This window comes from Balaenoptera physalus (assembly GCF_965194825.1).
Source record: "Balaenoptera physalus genome assembly, chromosome: 19".
NCBI classification, from domain to species: domain Eukaryota; kingdom Metazoa; phylum Chordata; class Mammalia; order Artiodactyla; family Balaenopteridae; genus Balaenoptera; species Balaenoptera physalus.
In genome coordinates, this window is record NC_138900.1 from 16296453 (window position 1) to 16324358 (window position 27906).

The 27906-nt window shown below is 53.9% G+C and overlaps 3 protein-coding genes across 8 annotated transcripts in view; 1 reads left to right on the forward strand and 2 right to left on the reverse strand.

Annotated features, from left to right (window-relative positions):
- Positions 1 to 67: 67 nt before the first annotated feature.
- POLR2I (RNA polymerase II subunit I) lies at positions 68 to 1692 on the forward strand. Its single transcript, XM_082436850.1, has 6 exons — positions 68 to 542; positions 620 to 674; positions 967 to 1040; positions 1128 to 1202; positions 1310 to 1361; positions 1593 to 1692. Exons 1-6 carry the CDS (start codon positions 484 to 486, stop codon positions 1653 to 1655), a joined length of 378 nt encoding a protein of 125 aa, XP_082292976.1. The 5' UTR covers positions 68 to 483; the 3' UTR covers positions 1656 to 1692.
- An 18-nt stretch (positions 1693 to 1710) lies between these two features.
- OVOL3 (ovo like zinc finger 3) lies at positions 1711 to 6223 on the reverse strand (the record flags this gene model as incomplete). Of its 2 annotated transcripts, XM_082436849.1 has the most annotated exons (4): positions 3599 to 6223; positions 3460 to 3524; positions 2470 to 2671; positions 1711 to 1958 (listed from the first exon to the last, which is right to left on the reverse strand). In XM_082436849.1, exons 1-4 carry the CDS (start codon positions 3690 to 3692, stop codon positions 1711 to 1713), a joined length of 609 nt encoding a protein of 202 aa, XP_082292975.1. In that variant the 5' UTR covers positions 3693 to 6223. The 2 variants fall into 2 exon arrangements, with proteins under 2 accessions (XP_082292975.1, XP_082292974.1); XM_082436848.1 differs by lacking the exons at positions 3460 to 3524; positions 3599 to 6223 and having other exon boundaries at positions 2470 to 3031.
- A 1323-nt stretch (positions 6224 to 7546) lies between these two features.
- Positions 7547 to 27906, reverse strand: part of WDR62 (WD repeat domain 62) — a 49965-nt gene continuing 29605 nt past the window's right edge. For 3 of the 5 annotated variants that reach the window (XM_082436830.1, XM_082436828.1, XM_082436832.1), the window contains 20 exons: positions 26976 to 27101; positions 23680 to 23747; positions 23478 to 23599; positions 22595 to 22670; positions 21702 to 21813; positions 21543 to 21606; positions 20816 to 20941; positions 19345 to 19478; positions 17117 to 17169; positions 14916 to 15134; positions 13153 to 13280; positions 12706 to 12809; positions 12243 to 12350; positions 11800 to 11934; positions 11391 to 11505; positions 11125 to 11266; positions 10983 to 11043; positions 10118 to 10801; positions 9430 to 9587; positions 7547 to 9336 (listed from right to left, as the gene is read on the reverse strand). In XM_082436830.1, coding sequence (XP_082292956.1) covers positions 9073 to 9336; positions 9430 to 9587; positions 10118 to 10801; positions 10983 to 11043; positions 11125 to 11266; positions 11391 to 11505; positions 11800 to 11934; positions 12243 to 12350; positions 12706 to 12809; positions 13153 to 13280; positions 14916 to 15134; positions 17117 to 17169; positions 19345 to 19478; positions 20816 to 20941; positions 21543 to 21606; positions 21702 to 21813; positions 22595 to 22670; positions 23478 to 23599; positions 23680 to 23747; positions 26976 to 27101 — 2999 coding nt within the window. In that variant the 3' untranslated portion in view covers positions 7547 to 9072. The remainder of the gene's footprint in view (positions 9337 to 9429; positions 9588 to 10117; positions 10802 to 10982; positions 11044 to 11124; positions 11267 to 11390; positions 11506 to 11799; positions 11935 to 12242; positions 12351 to 12705; positions 12810 to 13152; positions 13281 to 14915; positions 15135 to 17116; positions 17170 to 19344; positions 19479 to 20815; positions 20942 to 21542; positions 21607 to 21701; positions 21814 to 22594; positions 22671 to 23477; positions 23600 to 23679; positions 23748 to 26975; positions 27102 to 27906) is intronic. The other 2 variants (XM_082436829.1, XM_082436831.1) reach the window with 2 other exon arrangements.

Genomic DNA, 27906 nt, shown 5'->3' on the forward strand with positions numbered 1-27906 from the left:
TAGGCCCAGCCAATCCTGAGAAGTCTTCCACGGTGCGCAGTTCTTCCAATAGCGTCACGGGAAACGGCCTGGCGGGCGAAGGCTGAAGCCTAGAGGAAGGACTGGCAAGAGCTACCCCTGTCCGCGAAGGGTAAACTCGCGCATGTGCACTGGGCTTCAACCTGCAAAGGGCCGAGGCCTCTCCATTTACACTCAGCACTTTGCGGGTTACGTGACGCATCATTTTTCCCGGTTCTCGTACCACACTATTCTGTAAACTGGGGAAGAAAGGCCCAGAAGTTGGAAGCCATATTCTAGGATATCAAAAGATTGAAGCAAGTAATTAATCAAACCTCAGCTCACATCAGCGAGCACAAAGCCGCTGGGAGCCATTACATGTGCACAGCTCCTCCCCTCTTCTGGCGAAGCTAAGAGATCTGACCCTTCCCGCGACCTGTCGCGCGGCGGAGCAAGCGCTGAAGGCTAGGCGGGCAGTGAGTCGCCATGGAACCCGATGGGACCTACGAGCCGGGCTTCGTGGGTATTCGATTCTGTCAGGAATGGTGAGACCCGGCCAGCACTGTGGAAGGGGAGCAAGTAGTGGCCCCAGTACTGACCTCTGACCTCCCCCTCCCCACAGTAACAACATGCTTTACCCCAAGGAGGACAAGGAGAACCGCATTCTGCTGTACGCGGTGAGCGCGAGCCAGCCGGGCGCCCCGGTGTTCCGTGACCGGCCCACAGGTTCCCAACGTGGCCCGGCCCTACTCCCAGTGCCGCCCCGTCCTGGTCTAGCCTCCCAACTGTCCCCCTAGTGAACCCGACTTTCTCGTCTTGCCCATCCGCGAGGTGATTCTCGATTACACCCAATGATCCCAACCTCAAGACTCCATCCCCTTGTCATCCCCTCGGGGGAAGACCATGCCCTCCCAGTCCCATCGGGGATCTCTTTGTGACCCCCTTCCCGCCACTCTCGCCCTCTCTCAGTGCCGGAATTGTGATTACCAGCAGGAAGCCGACAACAGCTGCATCTACGTCAACAAAATCACGCACGAAGTGGAGTGAGTGGCAGGGCCCGAGCTCGGGGACGGGGTTGTTGGCTTGGGAGGCCCGGTCTAAGCATACTTATTCACCCTCTATTCCCTCAGCGAACTGACCCAGATCATCGCTGACGTGTCCCAGGACCCCACGTTGCCGCGGACCGAAGACCACCCTTGCCAAAAGTGAGGGCGCAGCTGGTATTGGGGAGGGAAGGTGGCTCACCCTCACCAGACGGAGAAGGGAGGAGGGAAGGGTATGGCAGGCTCTGAGTGGCTGACTGTCCCCTCAGGTGCGGCCACAAGGAGGCGGTGTTCTTCCAGTCACACAGTGCCCGGGCCGAGGTGAGTGGTGAGAGCAAGGCTTTCGGAGTGACCTGGGCCTGGTCCTTCCCGGGGGTGGGGATACCAGTATTGGGGAGATCCTGCCCTTCTAGACATCCCGAGCTGGACCTTTAGTAGTGGGGAAAGCCCCCTAGTCTGTTCTTTTGGGGTGAGGCTTCTCTGGATGGAGATTCGTGTTGTACCCTGCCCTGTGGATCCAGACCCTTTCTAACCATGCATCCTTTCTGCCAGGATGCCATGCGCTTGTATTACGTGTGCACGGCCCCACACTGCGGCCACCGCTGGACCGAGTGAACCACTCTCCCTCTTGTGTAATAAATGCTGTGTTCTATGCGTGCCTTTCCTCTGTTTATTTCCCTCTCATGGGTTGGACACGGGGTTCCCAGTCTGAAGCAGCGCAGTGCAGGGCGCGGTGCTGCACGTAGGCGTCAGGCCTCGAGCTGGTGAAGCCGCAGTCCTCACACACATGTAACTTCTCACGGCGCTCACGATAAGCGTAGCTGGCCGGCTGTCCGTGTACGTTGGCAAGATGCACTTCTAGTGAGCAGCGCTGCGTGAATGCTTTCCCACAAGCTCCGCAGCGGAATGGCCGGATCCCTGCGCAGGTGGGCCAGAGGGAGAGAGGACAGGCAGGGCAATGGCCCCCAAACCAGCACCCCCTGACCTCACCCTCCGTGAGCATTCCCCCTTTCCTACTCCAAGTTCGCCAGACCTCGGCCTGCTTCCCACCGTCTGCTACCTCCGCCCCGTGCAAACATGGGAGCTGTGTGTCCCCACCCTCCTCACCAGGATGTTCCTTCCCCTGGAGGAGAAGGAGGGAGGCTTTCCCTTGCACCCTTCAATATGGGACCTGAATCCTGTAACCAGTACTTGTTTTCTCTTTGTATCCCTCAGCAGGCCCCCACCCTGGCACCACCCCGACACCCATTGGCTGGGAGCTGAGGTGCATGGTATTCCCAGCCTCCTGAGGGCTGAGTCTCTGCCCCAGTAACACACGCCCCGCTTGTGCACGGAACTCAAGTGCACGGAAACTCCACATCCCATGCACCTCCCTCCAGTTCGTTCCATCTCCCCCCAGCAGCGCCTCCCAGTCCCTGCCACTGCTTACCCGTGTGAGTCCTCATGTGCCGCTTGAGGTCAAAGGTGTTGTGAAAGCCCTTGCCACAGCAGTGGCACACGTGGCGGCGGGCAGGGCTGTGGCACTTGAGGTGCCGGGTCAGCATGCGTCGCAACGGGAAGGCCTTGGGGCAGAGCGGGCAGCCAAGCGTCCCAGGGCCCCTAGGAGTGGCAGTCGGAGTGCCCTGGGAGGGCTGTGGGAGGGACATGGGAGTTAGGACCCCACCCCATCCCTCCACTGGACCAAATGGAGCGCCTAGAACTGGGAACCAAGGAGGTCTGGGAAGGCCGGAGACTGCAGTTTGTGCGTGCTCATGCCACCCTCCCCCCAAGGCCTTCCCTGACCACCCTGCCCCCATCGCCCTTACTTTGCTTTCTTTTTCTCCATAGTACATGCCATCTTCCAACATAATTTTTTTTTTTCCTAATTTTATTATCTACACCTGCAGCTCCCACCAGATTATAAGCTTCAGGAAGGAGTGAGTTTTTGTCTTACTCCTAAACACACATTGCCTAGAACAGTCCTGGCTCCCAATAAAAACTGAAATAATCTCCAGCACATTTAGTCCTCCCTAGGGCTTTCCTTCTTCCACTGCACGCACAGCTGAGTATCCCTTCTGAGAGACCCCAAACCTCCTCCCCCATCCCCCATCCAGCTCCTGTTGCCTTGTCTGATTCTCTGACATAAAGCAAACCACCATCCACTTACTGGCTTGAATCCTGTTCTTCTGCCCCACTGGGCAGAGAATCCCTGGGGGCAGGGGCTGTGGCTGCCCACGCTGGGGAAAGGGCACTTGGGATGGGGGCTAACAGTGAGCCCACTACTAAGAAAGAAAAGGCATTCCCAGCAGAGAGGACAACGAGTGGAAAGGTCCTGAGGCCAGAGTGGCATGAGGGGGTAAGGGGCAGGCAGGTTCTCTTGAGGCTGAGAGCGGGCAGGGGTGAAACTGAGCAGGGTCTTGTGGGCCAGCTGCACACTCACCGCTGCCCAAGAGTTCCCGAGGCCAGAAGACTGGTGTGCCGGTGGCCCCCCCAGGCTGCTGCAGTCTGAGGAGAGAAGCCAGATGGTGATGCTTTGTGTCTCCCCTGCCCCTCACCTCTAGGCCCAGTGAGGGGCCCACCTGGGACATAGGCATCTCCCCGGAGGTGGTCAGGCAGGTGGCCCCAGTCGGGTGGCTGTGGACGCCGACTCCTGACCAGGAAGGCACGGGGCATCACCACCGGGAACAGCTCCCCACACACACAGGGCTGCTTCCTCCGCCTGCTGTCAGACCTCAGGCCCAGGAGGACTATTCCAGGTGGGAAGGGAGGGGGAAGCCACGGAGAGGTCTCATTCTCTCCATGCAAATTTTGTGACAGGCCCAGGGGGCAGACTTAGCTGGCTCCAGTTACCTCTGCCTTGGGCCCTGCCATTCCTCCCCCTTCTCCTCTGCCCGGTTCCTGAGGGTACTCTCCAGCCTCCAGGGGAAGACAAGCACTAGGGCCCCCAGGGAGGTCAAGCAAGGGCAAGACTGGAGCCTAAGCAGCTCTTGGGGGTGGAGAGAGGAAACAGAGACCCCAGTGGGGCTGAGTGTTTTTCCATAGTACCAGCAGGGCCAAGGACCTGAGGGTCTGTTTGTCAAGCAAATCAGTCACTACCGGACCTCCAACAGCCTGCTTGGTTATTCAAATCACAGCAGCCGTTCGAGGAAGCAGGGGAGGGGCTGACTGTGATTGCTTGCTCCAGAGGGTGGAGAGACAGCAGGGTCCAATTGGTAAGGTCAAAGTGAGGATCCAGCGTGTGCATCTTCAAGCAGGAAACTCTACCTCTCTGATCCGCAGATGCCCCGAGCTGACGTCCAGCCGGAAGCACTGTTCAAGGGTACGGGGTATCACAATACTGGTTTGTTACTAGTCCAGCTCCTAGTAACTCCCTCACTCTCCTACGGTCCAGGAACTATAAGGGGTCACCTGACACAGCCAGGGGCTCCCAGGACCCTTACCCCAGGACTCTGGCTAGGCTCCGTTCTAGATTGGTCATTGGCTTCTTAGCCAGGGGTTAAGGATTTTGAATATTCCCCATGCAGTTACTTTCACTTAGTCACCCAATGATTTTCTGAGCTCCAACTATAGGCCAGGCCTAGCTCAGCACTGAAAATGAAGACATAAATGTCCATGGGGGAGACACAGCAGTGACAGTCCAGAATGACCAAGGTTATGACGGCGGAAGCACAGGCAGAGTGACCCAAGCTTCAGTGGGGAAAAGCCAGGGGGCTCAGGGGACCCAGAAGAGGCTCCTGATCCAGTCTAAGGGTTCAGGGATGACTTCCTAGGTGTGAGCCTTGAAGGAAGAAGAGGTTTCTGGTAAACAGGGAGGGTTTTCCAGGCAGAGGAACAGTGTATAAAAGGCTTGATGGTGAAAGAAGCAATATTTATTCATTTCTTCACATTTCCTGAGAGTCAGTCCTGCTAATTCCTTTGCGGAAGCAACAGAGGAAGGGCTGGAAGCCTGCTGGCCCAGAGCTTCGCCACTTTATCTCTGTAGGAGCTGGGGCAAGTCACATCTTGTCTTGCTGAGCCTGTTTCTTTCTTTTTTTTTTTTTTTTTAACATCTCTATTGGAGTATAATTGCTTTACAATGGTGTGTTAATTTCTGCTTTATAACAAAGTGAATCAGTTATACATATACATATGTTCCCATATCTCCTCCCTCTTGCGTCTCCCTCCCTCCCACCCTCCCTATCCCACCCCTCTAGGTGGTCACAAAGCACCGAGCTGATCTCCCTGTGCTATACGGCTGCTTCCCACTAGCTATCTTATTTTACATTTGGTAGTGTATATATGTCCATGCCACTCTCTCACCCTGTCACATCTTACCCTTCCCCCTCCCCATATCCTCAAGTCCATTCTCTAGTAGGTCTGTGTCTTTATTCCCGTCTTGCCCCTAGGTTCTTCATGACTTTTTTTTTTTCCTTAGATTCCATATATATGTGTTAGCATACTGTATTTCTTTTTCTCTTTCTGACTTACTTCACTCTGTATGACAGACTCTAGGTCCATCCACCTCACTACAAATAGCTCAATTTCATTTCTTTTTATGGCTAATACTTCATTGTATATATGTGCCACATCTTCTTTATCCATTCATCTGTTGATGGACACTTAGGTTGCTTCCATGTCCTGGCTATTGTAAATAGAGCTGCAATGAACATTGTGGTACATGACTCTTCTTGAATTATGGTTTTCTCAGGGTATATGCCCAGTAGTGGGATTGCTGGGTCGTATGGTAGTTCTATTTTCAGTTTTTTAAGGAACCTCCATACTGTTCTCCATAGTGGCTGTATTCTGAGCCTGTTTCTTCATCTGAAAATGGGACTAATGAGTCTTCCTACCAATGGTGTGTGTTGAAAATCCATGTAGATCACCCAGGGAGAGGATCTGGCATGCAGCAGACATATAAATGCGAGTTGCTCGAAAGTCTTGAAGGGTGGGGTGGCTAGGCAAGCATCTGAGTTTCAATCAATCACTCCATGTAAAATGGGATTTTTTTTTTTTTTTTTTTTTTGGCTGCACTGCACGGCTTGTGAGATCTTAGTTCCCTGACCAGGGATCGAACCTGTGCGCCCTGCAGTGGAAGGGCAGAGTCTCAACCTCTGGACTGCCAGGGATGTCCCTGTAAAGTGGGATTTTAAGTGTCTCCATCTCCCAAGTGTTGGACTTTACGCAGCTGTGACTGCTGTGCCTGGCCTGGGTCGGGACGTAGGCCTAGATGCCCTGGGGCCAGATGCGCTGAAGAACAAGCCAGTGAGCGGGTTATGGGAGCCATTTTGTTCGTCTCAGGTGCCCAGTTCTCCATGCCCAACACCATGTCTCTTGGAACAACTGGTTTCTGAGTTGTTGCTGAAAACACATTAGGGAAAAACCCTGGGGCTAGGTATATTTACTTGTCCCCAAGTCCCTTTTCTGTCCTGCTCTGTGTCCTGGGAGGCTGACCTGGGTGGTCAGTATCATTTGGGCTCCTGGGCCCTCTGGCTTCCAGTGGGGTTTAGACAATGAGGAGCCCGGCAGAAGATGGGGGATGGGTTCCCCCAACTCCCTCCCTGTGGGGTTGCCAGGAATGCAACTCCCCTCAGGGCAGCTCTCTCCAGGATTCGCTTTTCTGGGTTCCACTTTGCTCCCTTGTGCCTTGTGTGGGGAGTAACACCTCTCCTCTGTTATCGGTCTAGGGTAATGCACTGGCCCTGAGGTTTCCCTGTTCCCTGTCCACTTCTCTGCAAATGATCCCTCTGCTAAACTCTCTTTCGAATATCCCACGTGAGCATGCTGTCCTCTTCCTGCTGGAACGCTGTCGCATGTACACACATTCATCAGCAGTGGTTTCTTAACCGGTCGGTTTGTCTGAAGAAAGTCTGGTCCTTCCAGGGCTGAAGAGCTTGGCATTAGGAGGTGGAGACTGGCAGACACACTGGATCCTCTCTACCAGCCCACCTTCCTTTTGTGCTGAGAGAACCCAATTTTGTTGCAACAGTAACAGGCCCAAGACAGGGGAGGTGGCTGGTCCAAGCAAATTAAAGCCAACTCCATTCCTGTTGCCTGCAACTGCTCTGAAAGGGGAGGCATCTAAGAAGGCTTTGCACTTTTTCCCCACTATCCTGGTGGCTGCCCTGCTTTGTGTCTTTGCTCCTGGTTGGGTGAAGGTATACTGCTGGGAGCTATGGCAGCCATGTTGCCACCGTGAGGGCCTAAGCTGGAGAGTGAAACTCAGACTCACAGAGGGTGAAATAGAGCAGGAACAGAATCAAGAGTAACAAATGTCCCTATAGCTTGGGGCCCCTTAAGCCAGGTGTTTGCTACCTGGAGTTGAAGACTTAACTATGATACAGGGTGGGAGGAGGGGTAAAATCCATGAGGGACCGAGGCTCAAGGTGGTCCCCTGGGTGTCCATGGGCCTGGAAACCAATCGCCTCAGAGATCTTAGGCACCTGTGGCCGAGGCAGGCAGGGGCAGGGCAAGTGGGTCTCCAGTCTGCAGGGGTGGTCAGTGGGCCGGGGCAGGGAGAGGGAGCCTTGAGAAATAAACAATACTGGGCATCTTCCCAAACACCAAGATCAGGGATTTTATTTAGGGGAAAAAAACTGTATTGTGAATGTGTCTTGGATTTAAATGTCATGAAACAACAAGGCCCTGTCCAGTGGGACCCATTCTTCCTCCCACTTCCTCTCCTACCCTCGCCCTGAGCTCACTCCATTCCAGCCTCCTGGCTTCACTGCTATTCCTTTCATGTACATCTGAGCTTGCCATGGGGCCTTTGCACTGGCCTTTGTCTGCCTGGATACTTGCCCGAGTGTCCACACGGCCTGTGCCCTCTATCAAGCCTCAGCTCCAACATCACCTAAGAAAGGCCTGCAACCAGCACAGGGAATGCCCTCAGTTTACCTACAGTTAGACAGTTATTTTAATTTCTGTCGTGTTTCACTTTCTAGAAGGTGAATGCCACGAGGGCAGATGCTTTGCTTGTCCTGTTCCTCGCTCTACCCCTACCGTGTAGAGCAGTGACAGCAGCTGGGACCAGCAATTCCTCGGGGCTGGTAGGATTTTTTTCAACAACTGCATAATTGGTTCAGTGTTTGCAGGGCCAACAGAGAGCCACGTCCTCACGTTGAAGTCTGGCTCTACCACTAGGCAAGCCTTGTTTGACTCTCAACTCTATGGGACCTGAGGTAAGGCACTGGATCTCTCTGAGCCTGTTTCTGGTGGGCCATGATCACCAAACAGAGCAGGGAGGAACTCACAGGCAAGTGGGGGTTCAGGCCAAGCAGGCTGCATGGTACGACTGTGCTCTAGGAGGGTCCTGCTCCTGCCGGCTTCCTTTTTACAGACTTGGGACAATGAGGGCTTTTGTGGTCACAAGAGTGTCCTTCTTAGCAGACATGCCACGTGGCTAGATGCCTGCTGCCTAGGGAAGCTGGTACCAGTGCTGGGAGCTCACGGGATGTTGAAGCTGGACACAGTCTTGCTGGGAAAGGAATTACTGGTCCCAGTTGCTGGGTGGCCTGGGCATGCTCCCTGGATTTGTCCTTCCTCACTTTACCCTGCTGCAAATGGGAACAAAAGCCTGGAGCTCACAGGATCCAGCATGGGCCTGGCCCAGGGGCTGTAAGCCAGTGCTGTGGCAGTATGTGAATTGGTGGCCCGGATCTGGGACATGGTGATCACAGAGGCTCCAGTGGGTTCTTGCGCATCAGTAGGGGGCAGGGAAGAAGGGCTGGCCCCTCCCTAGAGTACAGCTGGGCCCCACTGGGCAAGGACCACACATGACTCCACAGCAGCTCAGTGGGCTGGGGACAGGTGACGTGGGAGCCAGGTGCTGGGGTCATCATTATTGCAGTTCCCTAACAGTCCTGTGTTCCCCACGACAGAGCCCTGGAACAGGGCCTGGCACTGGGGCATCTGTGAGTTCCCTGGGCTCTCTACCCTCTCTCCCTGCATCCATCTGAAGGGGGCTTTGTGGATGCGCCAGAACAGGCACCAGGAACCACTCCTCCAAGCTGTCAGTTTATTTGCGTAAAATATTTCTTCAGAAGCAGCAGGGCTGCGGTGGAGGGGGTGCTGGCTCTCAGTCCCCCCGTGCCTTCCTCCGCACGGCCTGCACCAGCAGCTCTGAGTAGTGTTCCAGCAGGGCACGCAAATCTGGGCTGGCCAGGGGGCACAGTGTAGGTGGGGAGGGGGGGCCTGGGCTGGGCAGGGCCTGGGCTGGGGCCACATCGGTCCCAACCAGCCAGCCGTTGGCCTCTAACTGGCTGTGGATCCACAGGAAAGCGGAGGCCAGCTCAGTCCGTGCCTGCCGCTGCTCGGCGCTCACCTCGTCACCGGAGACCATCTGCAAGGGGCGCCATCTTGTTAGGGGCCACCTGGGCCAGGCAGTGCCAGGGAGCCCCTCAGTCCTTTCCCCTGACCCTGGGGCTCGGCTCACCAGGTGGTAAAGGTCCAGGGCTTCTTGGAAGGTAGTCTGCAGTCTGTGCACGACGGTCCCCACATTGCTCAGCTCAAGGGGATCTGGGGGCAGGACCCTGGCTGGCCCCCTCGGTTCCCCGCAGTGTCCAGGGCAGCCCTGGACTGGACTGAGCGCATCTGGGGGTGGAGGGGACGAAATGAGAAAGACACTTCTGCTTTTTAGCTGGTCTAAAGAGGCCAGTGTTGCTGGGCCGACCCCAACTGTTGTCCCTCTGCCTGGGATGCTTCCCTCAGTCCCCAAGGCTACCTTCCCACCCCTCCGGCAGGTGTCTCCTCAAATGCCACCTTCTCCCTGAAGCCTTTTCTCATCATCCTGTTTAAAACTAACCACTGCTCCCACCTGTCACTCCCTAAACCCTTTCTTTCTCTTCTTTTTCTCAGCACACATCGCTTTGTGATACACTTAACACTTTCCTTATAGATTTAGTCTGGGCATCTCCCCCAGTTAAGGTGTCAATTCTCTGTAGTCTTGTTTACCACCAGGTCCCACGTCCCCAGGGCCCGGAACAAAGCCCAACACAAACGAGGTACTCACTAAATATGTAAGGCAATGAATGAAAGAGTGGCACAGCGCCTGTGGCCAGGTCAAGTGCCCACCTTTGGGATGAGCTTAGGGGACAATTCCTTGTCCCAAGGATGGTACTCACCAGGGGTGGGCTCCAGGAGGGAGGTGATGCTGCCAGGGACCCCAGGCCTGGCCTCTGGAAGTGGGGGGCTGTTGGGACGGGCAGGGGTATTGAGGGACTCAGGGGCCAGGAACCTTGGGAGAAAGGTGGCGCTGTGGAGCCTTGGGGCGCTCCCATCCACAGGGCTGGGGGCCAGGAAGCTGGCTGTTGTGACCGTGACATTGGGCTGGGTGGCCACAGGCTCCTGGGACCAGACACACGTGGTGGGAGGCTCCAGTTGGGGTGGGGGCAACACGAGCCTGTCACAGATGCTTGACAGGGTGAGTTTCAGGCTGGCGCGGGCCTCATGGTTGCCCCGGGAGGGCAGGGCAGCTTCTTGGCCCTCACTGTCAGAACTGGATGTCACTGTGGTGGTGATGACCTGGAGCTCCTGGCCCAGGGAGGCCAGCTCCCCCAGGGACGAGGACCTGCACAGAGGCCTGGCCGGCTCAGCCAGGACAGGGCCCTCACTGTCCTCAACGGAAATGCTGCGTGGTATCTTGGCACAGGAACTGGCAGTGGCCTCCATGCAGGAGCGGGCGGCGGGGGTGTGGACACCCTGAGCCAGGCCTGGAGTGGGTAGAGCTGCGGGTGTCGGAGGCTTCTTGTCTGTGGGCGGCACAGAGGAGGGCAGGATGCAGGGCGCCAGGCCCGTGAGGCAGGGGGCTGGAAAGGAAGAGGCAGCTTACTCTCACACCCCCGCTCAGAGCTGATGGACAGGGAGCCCCGGCCAGCGTGGCTGCAGGGTCTGAGTGGATCCTGTCCATCCCCACCATGGCTCAGCTAGGCACCCAGGGCCATTTGCTGAGAAGGCTAGGGCTTTTCACCCGGGGGTGAGGACACTCACTCAGTGGGGACCAGGCTTCCAGGGTCTCGAGGGGCTCCTCAGCCTTCCCCCCAGAGATGACCTGCAAGCACAGCCTTGAGGTGAGGATGAGGCCACCAGGCTCCCAGCCCTATGTCTCGAGGGAAGCGGTCCCAGTACTCACGTTGGTCCTGCCTGGGCAGGTGTAGCCAGTACCTGCTCTCAGGGGCTCTGCTCTGGGCGGGCTCCCCCCGAGATCCGTGAGTTTGACCTCCGGGGATTTCACGAGGTGCAGGGGCAGCCGGGAAGGGAAGGTGTGGGTGAACCTGTAGGGGGGAAAACAGGTGGTTGTGGCTGCCCTGGGGGCGCCTGAGGGCACACAGCCCCACCCCTCGGGGAGACAGAGAGCTGGAAGGCGGGGTGGGGGTTCACTAGTTCACCAGCTCCCACCTGGATGTCTTCTGGAGGCGGGAGAGGAACTGGCCTGAGATGCTCAGCCGGGGATTGAAGAAGTCGTCCTCGGCCTCAGAGGCCTTCAGGTCTCTCAGGGATCCGTGGAAGAGCTCTAGGGCAAGATGCCGAAGGAGCCCTCAGAAGCCCTCCAGCCAGCCAGCCCTGGGCCCAGGCAGACCCCCAGACCAGCAGACAGATCCTCAGAAACCCTCATCAATAGACAACACACACTTTGGGAGCAAATGGAGCAGGCAGAAGAAACCATGCAGCTGGGCCCCTAAGTAAAACATACGCCCTCCCACCACCCTTGCCAGCCCTGCCAGGGAAAGCCTTACCCCAGAGAAGCCCACACTGAGCCCAGTCCTGGATGCCGCCCAGGCAGGGGTCAGAGAGGGGCATGGCCTACCCTCAGGGTGGGCGTCAGTAAGTGTCTCGAAGTGGTGGCGGAGGAACTTCTCTTGCTCAGGGGTCTGGGGCAGGGAGCCGTTGGATATGCTTGGCACCTCGGGCTGGGACAACTCTTCTGTAGTACCTGGGCATCCTGGGGAGAGGAGAAGGGGGTCAGGGAGAGGGAGTGGGCAGGAGAGAACCATCAACACCATGAATCATGGCAGATGCTCTGAAAAAGCCACTGGCCACTTAACAATGGAGAAAGCTGGACTTGCCCATCACACACCCTGTTGCCACGAGGCGGAGAAGGAAGGGCTAATGCGTCTGTCTTCCAGGGGAGGAAACTGGTGCTCAGTGGCCACCAAATGCAGGGTTGATGTTGGGCCAGTGGTTATATATCATGACCATCCCCTGGCCAGGCCCATGCACTGCCCTTCCCCACATCTGGCCCCTACTTACCTGGTGTAGGGGGCGTCACATCAAACTGAGGGTCTGGGTCTGGCTGTGGAGGGGAGGAATGGATGGTGGTAAAGCTGCACTCCAAGTCGGCCTCTGACTCCCCTGAGTCTAGAAGACAGGGTGGGAGGGGTCAGGAGTCCAAAGGTGGGCCCTGACTGAGTCAGGTAAGGCGCCCTGGGTCTCAGGGCTTCAGTTTCCTCATCTGCAGAAGGGTAATGATAAGACCCGCCCCCTATTTTTATGGACCAGCAAGGCTACACTTCGAGGAAGGTGCAGAGCTGGGCTCCCACTGGTGGCAAGTTGGGCTCCAGAATTCTAGAGTGACAATAGCAGAGACCATGTCTGTCTCTGTGACAGACTCTGGGCTTCAGGAAGACTTGGTCAAGGTCACCATCAGTGCCCAGAAAGGGACCTGGCCAGATGAACAGACTACTGCAGGGTGTACTGCCTGGTGCTCACTCACCCTCAGGTGGGCTCTGGTCCTTCGAGCCGATGGAGGGGGCCCTGAGGTAGGAGTCACCTTGCTGGTCTCCTGGAGCCCTCTCTACCTCCTCTGCACAGTACTTGCTGCAGTGCCCGTGGGGGTGGGGAGAGGGAATGATAACGTACTGGTTAGTAAACAAGTGGCCCCCACCCGGAACGCCTAGACATCTGCACCTGCTCCTGCTGGGAGTACAGCCTCACCTCTCCTGCCGCCTCCAGAGGCCCCCGCACCTCCTCCTGGAACCAGGGAGACAGGCTGCAGCAGAGGCTGCAGGGCTGGGCTCCTGTGCCATCCGGGCTTCACCCCCCGCCTGCCTCCCTCCCACAGGCCCACTGGGAGAGCGGAGAGCAGTTCTTCCAGGATGTGCCTATCAGCTGAGGTTTCCTCTCTCCAACTAAGGTTCCCCTTGGTGCAAAGGACACCCACCTGTCTGTCCCTGTGACTGTCACCTCTGTCTCCAGCGGGTAGATGATGAGCTCGCTGGCCTCAGAAGACTCCCTCTGTAGGGGTGGGAAGGAGGGAGGCCCGCAGCCATTGTCCTGGGGACTCTCTGACTGTGGCGGAAGACAGCACAGCCATCAGAGGCAGCCGTGGCAACCAGGGCTCCCCAAGCTGCTAGGTGTTCCGCCAACACCGACGGTAACGGTAAAGATATCGGTAGTGATGGCAGCCCTCACTGTTGGATGCTCCCTGTGAGCCAGGGCCTGGGCTGGGGCCATGACGAGCTCACTCTGTGCTGCCCCTGCATTATCATCAGCCCCTTTACAGATAAGGAATAGGTATGGCTCCAACCCTCTAAGAGTCTATTCATATGAAATTCAAGAACAGGCAAACCAATCCATGGTGAGAGAGGTCAGAATGCTGGTTACCAGGGCTTCCCTGGTGGCTCAGTGGTTAAGAATCCGCCTGCCAATGCAGGGGACACGGGTTCGAGCCCTGGTCCAGGAAGATCCCACATGCCGCGGAGCAACTAAGCCGGGCACCACAACTACTGAGCCTGCACTTTAGAGCCCATGAGCCACAACTACTGAGCCTGCGTGCCACAACTACTGAAGCCCGCGCGCCTAGAGCCCGTGCTCCGCAACAAGAGAATCCACGGCAATGAGAAGCCCGTGAACCGCAACGAGGAGTAGCCCCCACTCGCTGAATCTAGAGAAAGCCCGCGTGCAGCAACGAAGACCCAATGCAGCCAAAAATAAAAAAAATAAAAAAAAAAAAGAATGCTGGTTACCTCAGTGGGAGTATTGATTGGAAGAGACACAAGGGGGTCCTCCAAGATCCCCTTCCAAGAGGTAGAGAATGCTCTATATTTTGACTTGGGTGGTGGATACATCGGTGTATACACAGGTAGCAATTCATCAAACTATATATTTATGATTTATGCACATAACTATTTATATTATGCCACATAAGCAAACTTATATAATAGAATAAAAAAGAATTTTGTTTGAAAAATAATAGAATAAGAGCCAAAGTTGCTTCAGCATCTTTTAGGGCCCAGACCCTGTTTCTAGAACTGGATTACTGTAAAAGCCCCCTGTTCACTTTTTCTTTCATGATCATTTTTAAAAACGACCTTTTCTGAAATCTTTTTTCTTAGCCACCATTCTTTTTTTAAAATATTTATTTATTTATTTATTTATTTATTTATTTATTTATTTGGCTGCACCGGGTCTTAGTTGCCGTGTGCAGGATCTTTAGTTGCGGCATGCAGGCTCTTGGCTGCGGCATGACCAGGGATCGAACCCAGGCCCCCTGCATTGGGAGCACGGAGTCTTAACCACTGGACCACCAGGGAAGTCCCTTTTTTTTTTTTAAATGACCATATTTTTGAAAATCAAAGCCCAGAGAATCAAGCCTTGCTGCAAGTTACAGAGCCGGGAAGGGGTAGGGCCAGGGCTCCACCTGCTCAAATGCCCCCCGACTCAGGCATAGGCCTGCCCTCAGGCCCAAGATCTTAACTCCCAAGCGACCCCACCTCCCCGCCTTCTGGTCTGCCCTGGGAAGTTTCACTGTGCACCAGGTCCGAGGCTCACCCTCCTGCCCTCTACCATCTCATGTAACCCTCTCGCACCCCTCGAGTGGGACAGTCGGCTTTATTTTCAGAACGAGAGCACTGAGGCCCCAGGTCCTGCGCCGGCAGTCATGGGGCAGGGGCTGTAGGCCGGGCTGGGGCAGGCAGTCTATACCTCGCTCAGGAGGCCCATCAGTCTCTGCGACTCCACTGTATCTAGAACAGAATCCTCTAGGTTCTCGGGCTTCATGGGGGTAAAGTAGCAATCCAGGTCCCGGGCATCCAGGATGGTCTTGAGAGGCTCCTGGTCAGCCCGCTCCGCCCAGCGGCCATGTGGCTGGTAGCTGCGCTTGGCGTGGAAGGCCGAGCTGTCTGCCACATCATCATCTCCTAGCTGAGGGTGACAGGGGACGGTCAGGCAGCTAGCCAAGTGCTCGCCAACGCCAGTGAGGGCCCGGGACACTGCACGGACCCGCATCCAGCCTCGTGGCTTTAAACATCAATCAGAAACAACTTCCAGATATTTGTTTCCAGCCTGAACCTTGTTCTTAAACTTCAGAAGTGCACATGCAACTGCTCCATGTCTCCACATGGATGTTTAGTGATCTTTCAAAGCAAACATGTTGAAGACAACAACTGACCTTCCCCCTAAACCTACTCCTCCTAACGCCTTCCCTGTCTCAGTGATTCTTTGCAGCTGCTCAGGCCCCAAACCTTGAGGTTCTCCTTCATTCCTCTTATTCTGTCCCTCACACTTCACATTGTATTTCTTCAACTCTGCCACCCAAACACATCCAAGATATGGCCACTTCTCTTCCACGGTCCCCTAACCCTAACCCTGGTCCTGCCCACCACTGCCTCCTACCAAGACTTGCTTGAGAGACAGTGGAGGGTGGGTGCTTGAGAACTTAGGCTCTGGAGCCAGCATTCTAGGGTCGACCCCACCTCCCCTAATTCCTAGCTTGACCCCAGATAAGTTACTTAACCTCTCTGGGCCTCAGTTCCCTATCTGTGAAATAACAAGGGATATGAAAAGCCCGTACATTCAGGAGGATTAAACAATACATATAAAAGACTCAATAGAACCTGTACAGAGTAAGTCTTCTGTGAATATTTGTTGGATGTAACTCCAATTGTAATATGCACTGATAAGGGAAAGCTTGGGGGCCTGAGAGAGCACAGCCACATGCCTGACCTGGTCAGCAGTGCAGGGGCTGATGACAGGGAGGATTTCCCTGAAGAGCTGACATTTAGGCTTTGATTTGAGGTCTGACATTATTCCTGAAATAAACCCTTCAACCTGGGGTTTAGGATTCTGCTGCCAACTTCTAACCCACCAGCTCCTGGCCTGCCCCTCCCTCAATTAATGATCACTCATTCAATCCTACCTTCATCTTGGTCCCTCTCTTTCTCTCATATCCAGTTGTTTGGCTCCACCTTCAAAATCCATCCAGAATCCAAACACTTCTCCCCCCAGGTCCACCCTCCAACCTCTCCTGCCAGGATTATCACAGCAGTCTCCTCCCTGGTCCCCCTGCTTGCCCCTCAGGGTCTGTTTTGCACAGGCAGCCATAGGGACCTGTTAGCACCTGAGTTAGAACACGACCCTCCTTGGCTCAGAGCTCTCCCTCCTGTCCATCTCACTCGGCGCTACAGAGGAAGAAATAAGTGGAGAAGGACAATAAGGGGTGTCGAGGGGACACAGCAAGCCCACACGGTTCCTCACCACCTGGCCCCCACTGTCTCTCCGAGCCCTTCTCCGCCATTCTGCCCTCATTCACCCTCGACCCAGGCATCGGGCCTCCCTGCACTTCCTGGAACATGCTAATAAGCATGATCCTGCCTCACGGCCCTCACCCTTGCAGACTGGTCTCTCTGCCTGGAACATTCTTTCCCAGGATCTGTATTTCTCACTTGCTTTAATTCTGCTCAAATACGTGAAGGCCTCCCAGTGAAGCCTTTTCTTTTTACCCTAAAATTGTCACCACCCCCAACACTTTGTATTTTCCTTCTCAACTTTTTTGTCCTCCATAGCGCTGATTATCAGTTCCCCAAATACTATATAATTTACCTGTTTGATGTGGCTATTGTCCACCTCCCAAACTAGAGAATGAGCCTGTGAAGGCAGAGACTTCATCTGCCCTGCTGGTTGCTGTATCTAAGGGCCACAGCAAGGCCTAGCACAGGGTAGGCACTCAGTAAATATGTGTTGCATGAAAGAAGGACTGTCTAAGCGGAGAGTGGAAGGATGACAGGGGTTCTCCAGGGAAAGGAGACATGTGGAGGGGAAAAGTGTTCCCAGAAGAATGAGGAACATGGAGGAGGGCACCCTTTCTTTGTCAGCTCCTAGGCGTCCCACTCTCCGGGCAGACTCACCAGCCGCTTTGCCCAGAGTGGCAGCTTGCCGTTGGTCAGCAGGCACCGAGGATCTGGAGAGACACATGGAATCCATGAAAAGAGAATAAGCAACCCAAGAGACAACAGGCAACATAAACAGCAGTTCTCCAGAGACAACACAGGAAATGACAGACATCCAAAGATGGTCAACCTCTCTGTCAGGGAAGTGCAAATTTAAACAATGGGATATAATGTTTTACCCGTAAGACTGACCAAAATTAAAATGCTTCAAACTATCAAAAGTTGGCAAAAGTGGGGGGAAACGGAGGGCTTAACACTGACTGCTGGGTGGGGCAGTAACTGGATTTGGAGGGCCCTTGGGGTTCTCTTTTAAAATAAAAAGTATATCCGACTTCCCTGGCAGTCCAGTGGTTAAGACTCTGTGCTCCCAATGCAGGAGGCACGGGTTCAATCCCTCACTGGGGAATAAAAATCCCATATGCCACGTGGCACAGCCAAAAAAAATAAAACAAATCTTAAAAAAAAAAAAAAAAGTGTATTAACCCCAGGATCTAGCAATGCCAGTCCTCGGCCTGAGGCCGAGGAGTGGTCAGCACAGCGTCATTCACAACAGTGTAAAGTTAGAAAACACACAAATGCCCACCCAGAGCAAAATCACTGGTTATGCTGCTGGTTAAAAGAGGGAGGCCTCTGTTTTGTATTCACCAACCTACAGGTCAGTAAGATAGTTTTGAGAAGAAAAAGATACAGAATGATATCTGCAGTATAATACAATTTGCGGACACAGATGTTTCCTATGGATATGCACACATGTATATTAATGTTCAGGAAAAGGCCTATAAGGATTCACACCAAACTCATCGAAGTGGCCACCTGGGAGAGGACGCTGGATTGGATGTGAGGGTGGTGACAAAGAGAATGAGCTTACTCTCTATTTGATTGCTTCCCAAGGCTGAATCCTCCCACTGCTGTTGCCTACCGGTCAGCCATCCAGTTGGCTCCTGCCTGTTTCCTCCTTCTTGGCAGCCCACTACCCTCGCTAAGAGCACCCAGTGCTGGTCACTGTTCCCAGCCTCTCTCACAGCTGGAGCAATCATGGCCAATGGGACCTGTGAGAAGCCTGCAGGGGCTTCTGGGAGAGAGTTTCCTCTCTACAGGAGATTCCAGGAGGGAATGTCCTCTTTCAACCATGTCTCTGAGGACACAGTGGGGGAAGGGGAAGCTGGGACAAAGTGAGAGAGTAGCACTGACATATATACACTACCAAATGTAAAATGGATGGCTAGTGGGAAGCTGCTGCATAGCACAGGGAGATCAGCTCAGCGCTTTGTGACCACCTAGACGGGTGGGATAGGGAGGGTGGGAAGGAGGCTCGAGAGGGAGGGGATATGGGGATATATGTATACATATAGCTGATTCACTTTGTTGTACAGCAAACTAACACAACACTGTAAAGCAATTATACTCCAATAAAGATGTGAAAAAAAAATGTCTCTGATGCCTGGAACTTAAGCAGCCATCTTGTAACATGAGGGCCTAAGCCAAGGCGATATGCGGAGGGGCAGAAATTTATAGAGGGCCTGGCCTCTCATAAAGTTGCTGAGCTACTACTCTCCCTTCTGCCTGAACAAGAGAATCTGGTCTGTCTTCCGGTTAATATCACCCTGTTTTTCCCCTGGGACACCCCCTTACACCCACCCCTCGCCTTTGGTCAGGTGGTTCAAGTGGAGCTGACTAAAGCCTCCTACCCTCAGGGATGACCACATAACTCAGGCCTGGCCAATCACAGTGACTCAGAAATGGGCAGGTGACTCACAGCAGGAACATGAGTCATGAACACAGTACTTCGAGCTATTGGGAAAGAAGTGCTCTCTTTTCTAGAGTGTTATAACCTTGAGCTGCTGGGGATACTTTGCCCCTTGTACAGGGAGACTCTGCCTGAGAGCAAAGTCAACATGGAGAAAAGCAGAGCCAGGAGATGGAGAAACATCTATTTCTTTAACATCACCTGACTACCTGGATCCAGCCATGCCTGAACCAATACTCTCAAATTTCCATTTACAAGAACCAATAAATTCTCTTTCAAAATTAAGCCAGTGAGAGTCTAGGTGCTATTACCCTGAAAAAGTCCTGACTGATGTGATTATTGAGCTTCAACATGTGCCAGGCTGTGAAAACAGAGTAGGTCGCCAAAACCCAGCAACGATCCCTACACTGAGAGGTCAAAATAGGGCCCCTTTCCCAACCTGGATCCAAACTCTCTTTTGATGGTGTCTTTAGCAACTCTTCAGGTTCACATTCTTCCTCCAGCTCATCCTCCGTCTGCTCTCCAGGGCTTAGGGAGCAAATCTCATTGGTCACAGATGCGTATGTCTCCTGCCTGAAGCCAGGAAAAAGGACAGCAAGGAGAGAAACATAGGTAAATGGGGTGGTAGAGGGGACCTGCCTAGGGCTGGGTCCTGTGCTGGGGTCCATGTGAACATACTCTTGGCTTCTGGTCAAGACGGTGCTGGAAGGTCTCACCTGCCACACCCCCTCTGCTAGAAACATATTGCCACAATAAATGAGATATAACAAAGGCTGGGCTCAAGAAATAAGACAAACTCTTCAAGGGCCACAGCAATGGAACAAAAAGCAAAGCAGATGATAGTAGGGCATGAGTCCTAAGCTGCTGGCTTCTGTTCTGGGAAGTGGGGTTAGCAATGAGGTTTTAGCTCCACAAGCCAAAGAGCTGCCCACTCTCTTGGTGCCTAGATCTGCATTACCTCAAGATCACTGCAAAATATGGCCCATGTCAGGCCTGGTCCCCGTGGGGAAGCAATGCAAAGCCTCAAGACACACAGAGAGATAGGGACAGCTCCGGAGGCGGGAGAGAAGAAAATTCAAAACCTCCCACTCCAACTGAAACTTCCAAACTAAAATCCCAAATCAAAAACCAGAACAGGAATTCGCTCCAAATAAAACTGGTCTTGCAATATAAAGACTTAAGAAATATGTTTAGGAAACTCAAAGATATAAGTGAAGGAATAACTTCCATTAAAAGATTAAGAAGATGGGACTTCCCTGGTGGCACAGTGGTTAAGAATCTGCTTGCCAATGCAGGGGACACGGGTTCAAGCCCTGGTCCGGGAAGATCCCACAAACCGCGGAGCAACTAAGCCCGTGCGCCACAACTACCGAAGCCCGCACACCTAGAGCCCATGCTGTGCAACGAGAAGCCACCACAGTGAGAAGCCGGCGCACTGCAACGAAGAGTAGCCCCAGCTCGCCGCAACTAGAGAAAGCCCGTGTGCAGCAATGAAGACCCAACGCAGCCAAAAATTAAAAACAAACAAAAAAAATACCTTAAAAAAAAAAAGATTAAGAAGACATCTCTGCTCCACTGGACCCTTCTCTGATCTCCTCCCTCCCCACCATGGGCTGGGTGGGCTGGGTTGGGGCCTCCTCTGGTCAGCACAGCCACCTGGGGCTTCCCCACCAGAGTGCCCATGGGCTCTCCAAGCACTGTTGCTTCTACACTTCAAAACCCTTCTCATATGCATTATTGTAACTTCCTAATCAAAGTACATCCCCCTTCTAGGCCCCGAGGGCACAAAGGGCAGGGCCTGGGGCTGTCTGGGCCGTGGTTGTTTCCCCAGCCTCTCTCCTCCCGGGGCCCAGGGCAGGAAGATGGCCCTCTGGTGGACGGACAGGGGCTGGACACGGGGCCGCCAGGACCTGGGGCGGCTGCTCCAGTTTCTGTCCTTCGTGTCCTGCTGCTGCTGCTCACAGCGGTCCATCTCCAGCAAGTGCTGCTTCATGCAGTTGGTGATCTCCGGGCCCAAGTGCCAGATGAACACGCAGCTGCAGAGGCCAAGGAGGGATGTGGAAGAGGGAGGAACAGTGAATATGGAAGCCATCTGACCCCAGAGCCACCTGGTTCATCACTGCCAAGACCTTATTTCCTGGCCCGGAAAACAGCCCTCATCAGCTTAGCACAGGGCTCCGGACCAAGTCAGGTCTACACCCTGGGAGGGGTCCAGAGCATCCCAGCAAACCAAGGCTGCTCTGAAGACTTTGAGACCCAAGGAAGGGGGCTGTGAGGAAGGAGTGTAGTATTGATAAATTGAAGAGAGCGCCAAAAGGGACTTCCTTGGATACCAACCATGCGCTAAGGAACTTATGTCATCTCATTTGACTCTCACCATACGATTTTCAAGGTAGATGGGGTCATCTCTCTTTTACAAAGTCAGAGAGGGGATATTAAGTGGCAGAGCTAGGATTTGAACTCAGGGCTGGGCACGCACTATCCGAGGAGAGTAAGCTGGCACACTCAGAGAGCTCTCTGCACAGACAGGCTGTGGGCATGGGGTTCCAATGTCTGAGCCCTTGCTCTCCCCGCAGGATAGGTCCCACCCACTCCCAGAGGGAGGCCCAGCCGGGGCACCCTCCAGGCCTTTCCCACCTGTCTCCGGATACTGTGATCAAGTGACGACAATCGTAGGTGAACTTCATGCCGGTGACGATTTCTGCAAGCAGAGCAGAGAAGCCGTGCTGGCCTTCTGAGACAGAAGGCTGGGTTGGGGTAGGTGGGGAGGTGTCCCAAGCAGGGAGGCACACCCACCTGAATGGCCAAACATCTTGGCAACGCACTCGCCGGAGTAAAAATCAATCACCGAGATGCTTTTGTCAGAGCAGCTTGTGGCCAGGAAGGTGCCTGAGGGGTCCACGTGGACCTGCCGAGAAGAGGACCCACGTGACACTTGGGCTGCCTCCTTCTGGAATAGGCCTGGGTCTCAACACACAACCCCACTGACTGAGGAGCGCCTCGTGCTGGGCGCTTGGCACATGGACTCAGGTAACCCTCACAACACACACCGTGGTAGGCAGAAGTTCCTGCTCCCATTTCACAGGTGAAGAAATCAACAACCACACAATGGTACTAATGGCAGCCAGGCCCTGTGCTAAGAGCTGTACATGTGTGAACTTATTTCCCCCACAGAACCCTGTGATAGAGGCAATTTTTATTTGCATTTTACACATGATGAAACAGGTTCGAGAGGAGATGACATTTGCCCAAGGTCACAGTCAGCCCGAGGCAGAGCTGTAAGAGGGTCTGACCCTGGAGCCTGAACTCGTAACTCCCCTAGTCCAGAGGCTCTTGAGAAGGTCCCCACCTCATCCTGGATAACACAGGCGGGGGCAAGCCTGGAGAGGCCTCTCTGATTCCTCCCACCACACTCTATTGCCACTCACAATGGAAACCACTTAAATGTCCCCACTTGGGGAAGGATTCAGTAAATAACGGTAGAGCAGTCAGGGCCAGCCCTGGCTCCCAAGCATCCTTGGTCAGCCAGGCCTGAGTAGATGCTGGCCAGCATGGGATCCTTTGATCCCTCTGATCAGGTGCCAAGGAGGACCCAGGTGTCAGGAGGCCCAACAGGGCAGGAGACAGACAGGGGGGCCTTGTGTGTGGGTGTCTGTGTACGGTTTTCACCCGGGGCCCCAGCTCCTCACCTTCAGCAGGGACCCTTCGTCACCCTGGGAGCCCTTGTAGCACTTCTTCTGCTTCCCGTTCATGGTGTTGTAGACTCTGGGAAGGTGAGAGCAGAAGTGGCTAACATGGCCCTGCCCACCGCCCTCTCTTGCTCCCTTGTTCCAACCTTACCTGCTGCCCTCCTCTCCCCTGGAAGCCCCCAGTACCTCCTGTCCCCCATCCAATGCCTGGACTGAAACCCCGTATCAGGGAATGAGACCCTGTCTCAGGCTGAGGTCACAGAGGTTACGTCTTGGGGTGTCCACTGAGTTAATATTCATCTCCCTGCCACACAGCAAGCTGAGTGCCTGGCACCCAATTTGAATGAGCAAATGAAGGAGATGGAGAGCCTCTTTCACATGCTTATTCCTCCACATCCTTCCCAGTTTAAGCTCAGATGTCCCTTCCAGCGACCCCAGGTAGGGTCGGATGTCCTCCCAGGGCCCCCCCAAAGCCCCTGGGCTCCCCTCATCCCAGCCCTGACCACTCTGTGCTGTCACTGTCTGGTCAGTCTGTCCTCTCCTCCACTGCACTGTGAGCTCCACGAAGGCAGGGCCTGTGACTCCCCCACTGTCCCTCCCAGACAGGAGCTCAGGGAATGAGGATGAGTGAGTTTATGAGCCACATCAGCAGCTCTTAGTTGCCTCACACAGGCTCCTGAGATCTAGGAGAACCCTCTGCTTGACCTGGAGACTAGGCCTGGGTGAACCCAGCTCCTAAGAAACACCCACTGGGTCCCACCACTCCACCCAGCTTCTCAGGGACCAGGTGAGCAGGGGGAGGAAAGCAGAGCGCTCATGAGAAGACAGACCCAACCAGGCCCCACTTAGTCTGGCTGACTAAGAGTCCAGGGCAGTTCCTCACCTTACGTTGCGGTCCTGGCAGGCCACAGCCACATACTTTTGGGTAATGTCAATGTCCATGTCATACAAGGTGGTCTTCTCTGCCACGTGGTGGGTACGGACAAAGTGTAGTCCATCTGAGGCCTGGCAGGGCAGGCAGGGCCTTCAGAGGACACCCCTGACAAGCCCCCTACCCAGCCCCCAAGGAGGCTGCCCCACTCTACCCGCTGGGCACTGCGGAAGTAGATGCTCTTGTCGGCCCCACAGCTGATCATCTGGATGTCCCTGTGGCCTGGAGGAGGAAGCAGTGCCTTAGGCAGGGCTGGGCCACTGCTGGGCCCAACTGGGGCTGGGGATCCTAGGAAGGGAACTCTACTATCAGGGCACTCTGCTGCGGGTCAGAGAGGGCTTCCCGGAGGAGGTGAGGTAAGTGCTGGGTGCCAGTAGGACTCTGTAAACTGTGAGCTCTGTGTGAGGGGGGCACAGATGGTGCAGTGGGCAAGGCAGGAATCTGCAGAGCAAGAGCAGACAGGGTAACAGAAGGCAGGGACACAGCAGGGGCACCATGTTTAATTTGGGATTTGGAAAGGTGACTCTGGCCTCACAATGGAGGTGGGAGCGAAGCAGGGAGCAAGAGGAGACAGGCAGACCGCTGGGAGGCTCACGCCCTCAAGAATGATCAGAATATCCACACAGGGGCTTCCCTGGCAGCCCAGTGGTTAGGACTCTTCGCTTCCACTGCAGGGGGTACAGGCTCGATCCCTGGTCGGGGAACTAAGATCCTGCAAGCCATGCAGTGCAGCCAAAAAAAACAAGGAATATCCACAGACTTCGGGCCAGGTCCTGTGCCACGTGTGCCTCCCCTTCCTGACTGTCACCAGCCACTTGTACAAATGTGAACCCAGGGGCTCAGAGTCACACCGTCCTTGTCCCAGGGTGCAGAGAGTCAAGATGGGGCCAGGGCTGATCCCAGGCATTCTCTGGTTAAACACTGTGCTCTGAAGCCAGGCTTCCTCTCCGAGCCTCAGCTTCCTGTCTGTTCAATGAGCCTGTATCAGCCACTGCCCCGTGGAGTGGTATGAAGCCCTTGGGACAGTGGCTGCTACCTGGTAAGCACGATCGATGTTCTTACTTTTATTCTTCTTTCTTTATAGAATAAGAATAATCACAGCACAAATACCTTGCAGAGTTGTGGTGAGGATGAAAAGACAGAACGAATATAAAACATGTACAACCTTGGTACAACAGACACTGCTCCTTCATGACAGGACATTTGAGAGCACCCAGGCCCGACATACAAGTTAAGATGTTACTCGAGCAGAAGTCACTGGTTTATAGAAGGGAACAAGTCCTGTGTTGGGGAGGAATCCAGAGAGGGCCTGCAAGTTACTACTGGTAAAGTTTTGCTTCTTAACCTGGGGTGCTGAGTCCAAGTATTTAGCAATATTAGGACCAGGACCAATCAGAACAGTTGCTGGCTATAAACAATGGGTGTGTCTAGTTCAGACCTACTGACTATGCACCTTGACGTGGATATTCATTGTATTATTCTGTAAACTATTCACAGATTTTTCTGTTCACTTTTTTGGATATATGTTTCATAGAAAAGAATTAAAAGACTGATTCATTCTTTAGCTGGATAGCTTCAGTTTCCGACTGGCTGGTGCCCAGTTTATATGAACTATCAATGTTTTGAGCATAACGCCCAGTTGAGCCAGCCCAGCCAGAGCAGGGCTCACAGGACTGGTTTTAGGATGTGCATCCTCTCAGACCGGCTGGGGCTTTAACAGAGGCCCATGCCTTCAGAAGGTGACCTAAAGGACCGACTCCTGGGCCACCCCCTTGGCCAGTTATCACCTCTCCTGGATCTAGACCATTCATTAAAGGTGAGGTCACTGCTAGCCAAACTGCTAGATTTACCGATCTATTCTAACTACCTCTACCCTGTGGAATGGGATGGTCTGAACAGTTTTTTACAGGTGTCTGAGAAGTTTGAGCTGATCAGCTTTTGTCAGGTCCTCATCAAGACATAGCAAACGTGTTAACCTGTTTTTGCCCAGCTTCCGACCACCTGAGTTAGACAGAGACAGGGCAGACAGTGGGGAAGACCAAGGACATTAATACATTCTCAGCCACAAGATTATATGTACAAAACTCTTCGTAGTCAAGAACTTGGAGTACGTGGACGTATTCCCTCCATGAATGGATTCTTCTTGAATATAGTTTTGAACATGTTCTTGGGTTCTGATCAGTTAAACCCCACAGGGCCTACTTCCCCTCCTCTTGGAGTTCCTTAGGGCCAGGGATCTCCGTACTGGATCTTTCCAGTCTTGGAGGGATCCCTTCAATTGCCTGGTTGAGCGAGGGCTGTAAAGAAGGACAGCCTTATGCAAGATACCAGGCCTGCACCTACTGGCTGTGTGACTCTGGCTGTAAAGTACGGTAACTGCTGGGGCAGTGCAAGGATCACATCACCCAGCACAGAATTAGCCTCCAGCAATTGTCACTGTCACCTATTTTTCCGCCAAGGTCACCAGAACCCATCCCACCTTGGACTGGCATTCTGATTTCTTTCTGCGGACCAGCACTCACCTAATGTCAGTCCTCCTGGATCAGGGGTGGAGGCAGGTGGGGGCTGGGGGCACACGAGTCACACCCAGCCCAAGAGGATACTCCAAAGCTCTGGCACCAATAACTGTTCTGGAAAGGGCAGGTGCCTCAAGCCAGCACAAGGAAAGTCAGCTCCCAATTTCTGCCAAAATTGACAGGAAGAGGGGAAATCTCTTTCCAGCGGCACAGTGACCACTGAGATCCTGCCCACGAGAGAAAGGCACAGCTGACAGAGGGAGAGAGTCCAGGTAACTTCAAAAAATTCAACCTTTGGGGACTTCCCTAGTGGTCCAGTGGTTACGACTCTGTGCTTCCACTGCAGGGGGAACGGGTTCAATCCCTGGTCTGGGAACTAAGATCCTGCATGCCACGTGGAGCGGCCAAAATAAACGATACTCCAAAAGCATTAAAAAAAACAATTAGGGGCTTCCCTGGTGGCGCAGTGGTTGAGAATCTGCCTGCCAATGCAGGGGACACGGGTTCGAGCCCTGGTCTGGGAGGATCCCACATGCCGTAGAGCAACTGGGCCCGTGAGCCACAACTACTGAGCCTGCGCGTCTGGAGCCTGTGCTCCGCAACAAGAGAGGCCACGATAGTGAGAGGCCGCGCACCGCGATGAAGAGTGGCCCCCACTTGCCGCAACTGCAGAAAGCCCTTGCACAGAAACGAAGACCCAACACAGCCAAAAATAAATAAATAAATTTAAAATTGAGGTTATTAAAAAAAAAAATATTAGTCTAAAAAATTTTTTTTAAATAAATAAATAAAAATTCAATCTTTCGATCCAGCTGCGCCTGAATCCAGAGCTTGCCTCTCCCTTTTTTCTCTAAGCTAAAGGGGGCTTTTGCTGTTACGTGCAGTCAAAGGAGCCCATCTAATGAGGCACAGGACGCAGAAGGGAAGGGCTCACCAGCAAACTTGATGGCGGTGATGGAGGAGGAGTGGTCGTCCAGGGTCTGCTCCAGGTTGTAGTTCTTCTCCACGTTCAGCACGTGGATCAGTCGGTCCCGACTGGCTGAGGCCAGCAAGGTCAACCCTGCGGATGGAAAGGGTGCCACTGGGTTTCTGGGAGGCTGCTTGATGGCTTGGCCTCCCAGAGAGCAGTGTGACTGAGCTTTCCTGGCCTTGAAGAAGGAATCTTCGGTTTCTTAACTGCAGTCAACTTGCCACAAACCCAGAAAGGGGCCACTCCCCCACTCTGGGCAGTCTTTCCCCAGAGCCCCAAACCCTGGCATTTAACATCCCTTGCCACCAGTTCCTGCAGGATGACTCTTGATGTACATGCGGACACTCCTCCACTTGTGCCCACACCAGACATTCCAGCAGAGCCCAGCACTCCTCCCTACCAAGTCCAGCTACTTGGCAGCCATGTGAGGCCCTGCCAACTTCTCAGCCTCCCCAGAGCACTGCCCCCTCACTCTCTGAGCTCTGGCTACATGAGCCTCATCTAGGCCCTACTGACCACATGCTGCCACCCTTCCTTCAGCCGCTGGACCTTCGTGCTGGCCCCCTCAGACAGTGCCTAGCCTGGGCACCTGCTATGTCTGAGGCCTAACACATGACCTGAGGTGGAGGGGAGCTCGGGAGAGGTGTACTGAATGAAAAGAAATTTAAAGAAAATTTGGTGGGGCAGAGGGTGTGGGGGAAGGAAGGGCATGGGAAAGAACATTAACATTATCAGGACATAACTCCACCTACATTATATTCCTGCCAAAAATGCATCATCGGAATCAAATCATGAGGAGAACAACAAACCCAAATTGAAGGAAATTCTATAAAATGACTGATCTATATTCTGCAGAAAGCCAAAGTCATAAAGACAAATTAAATAAGGCTGTGGA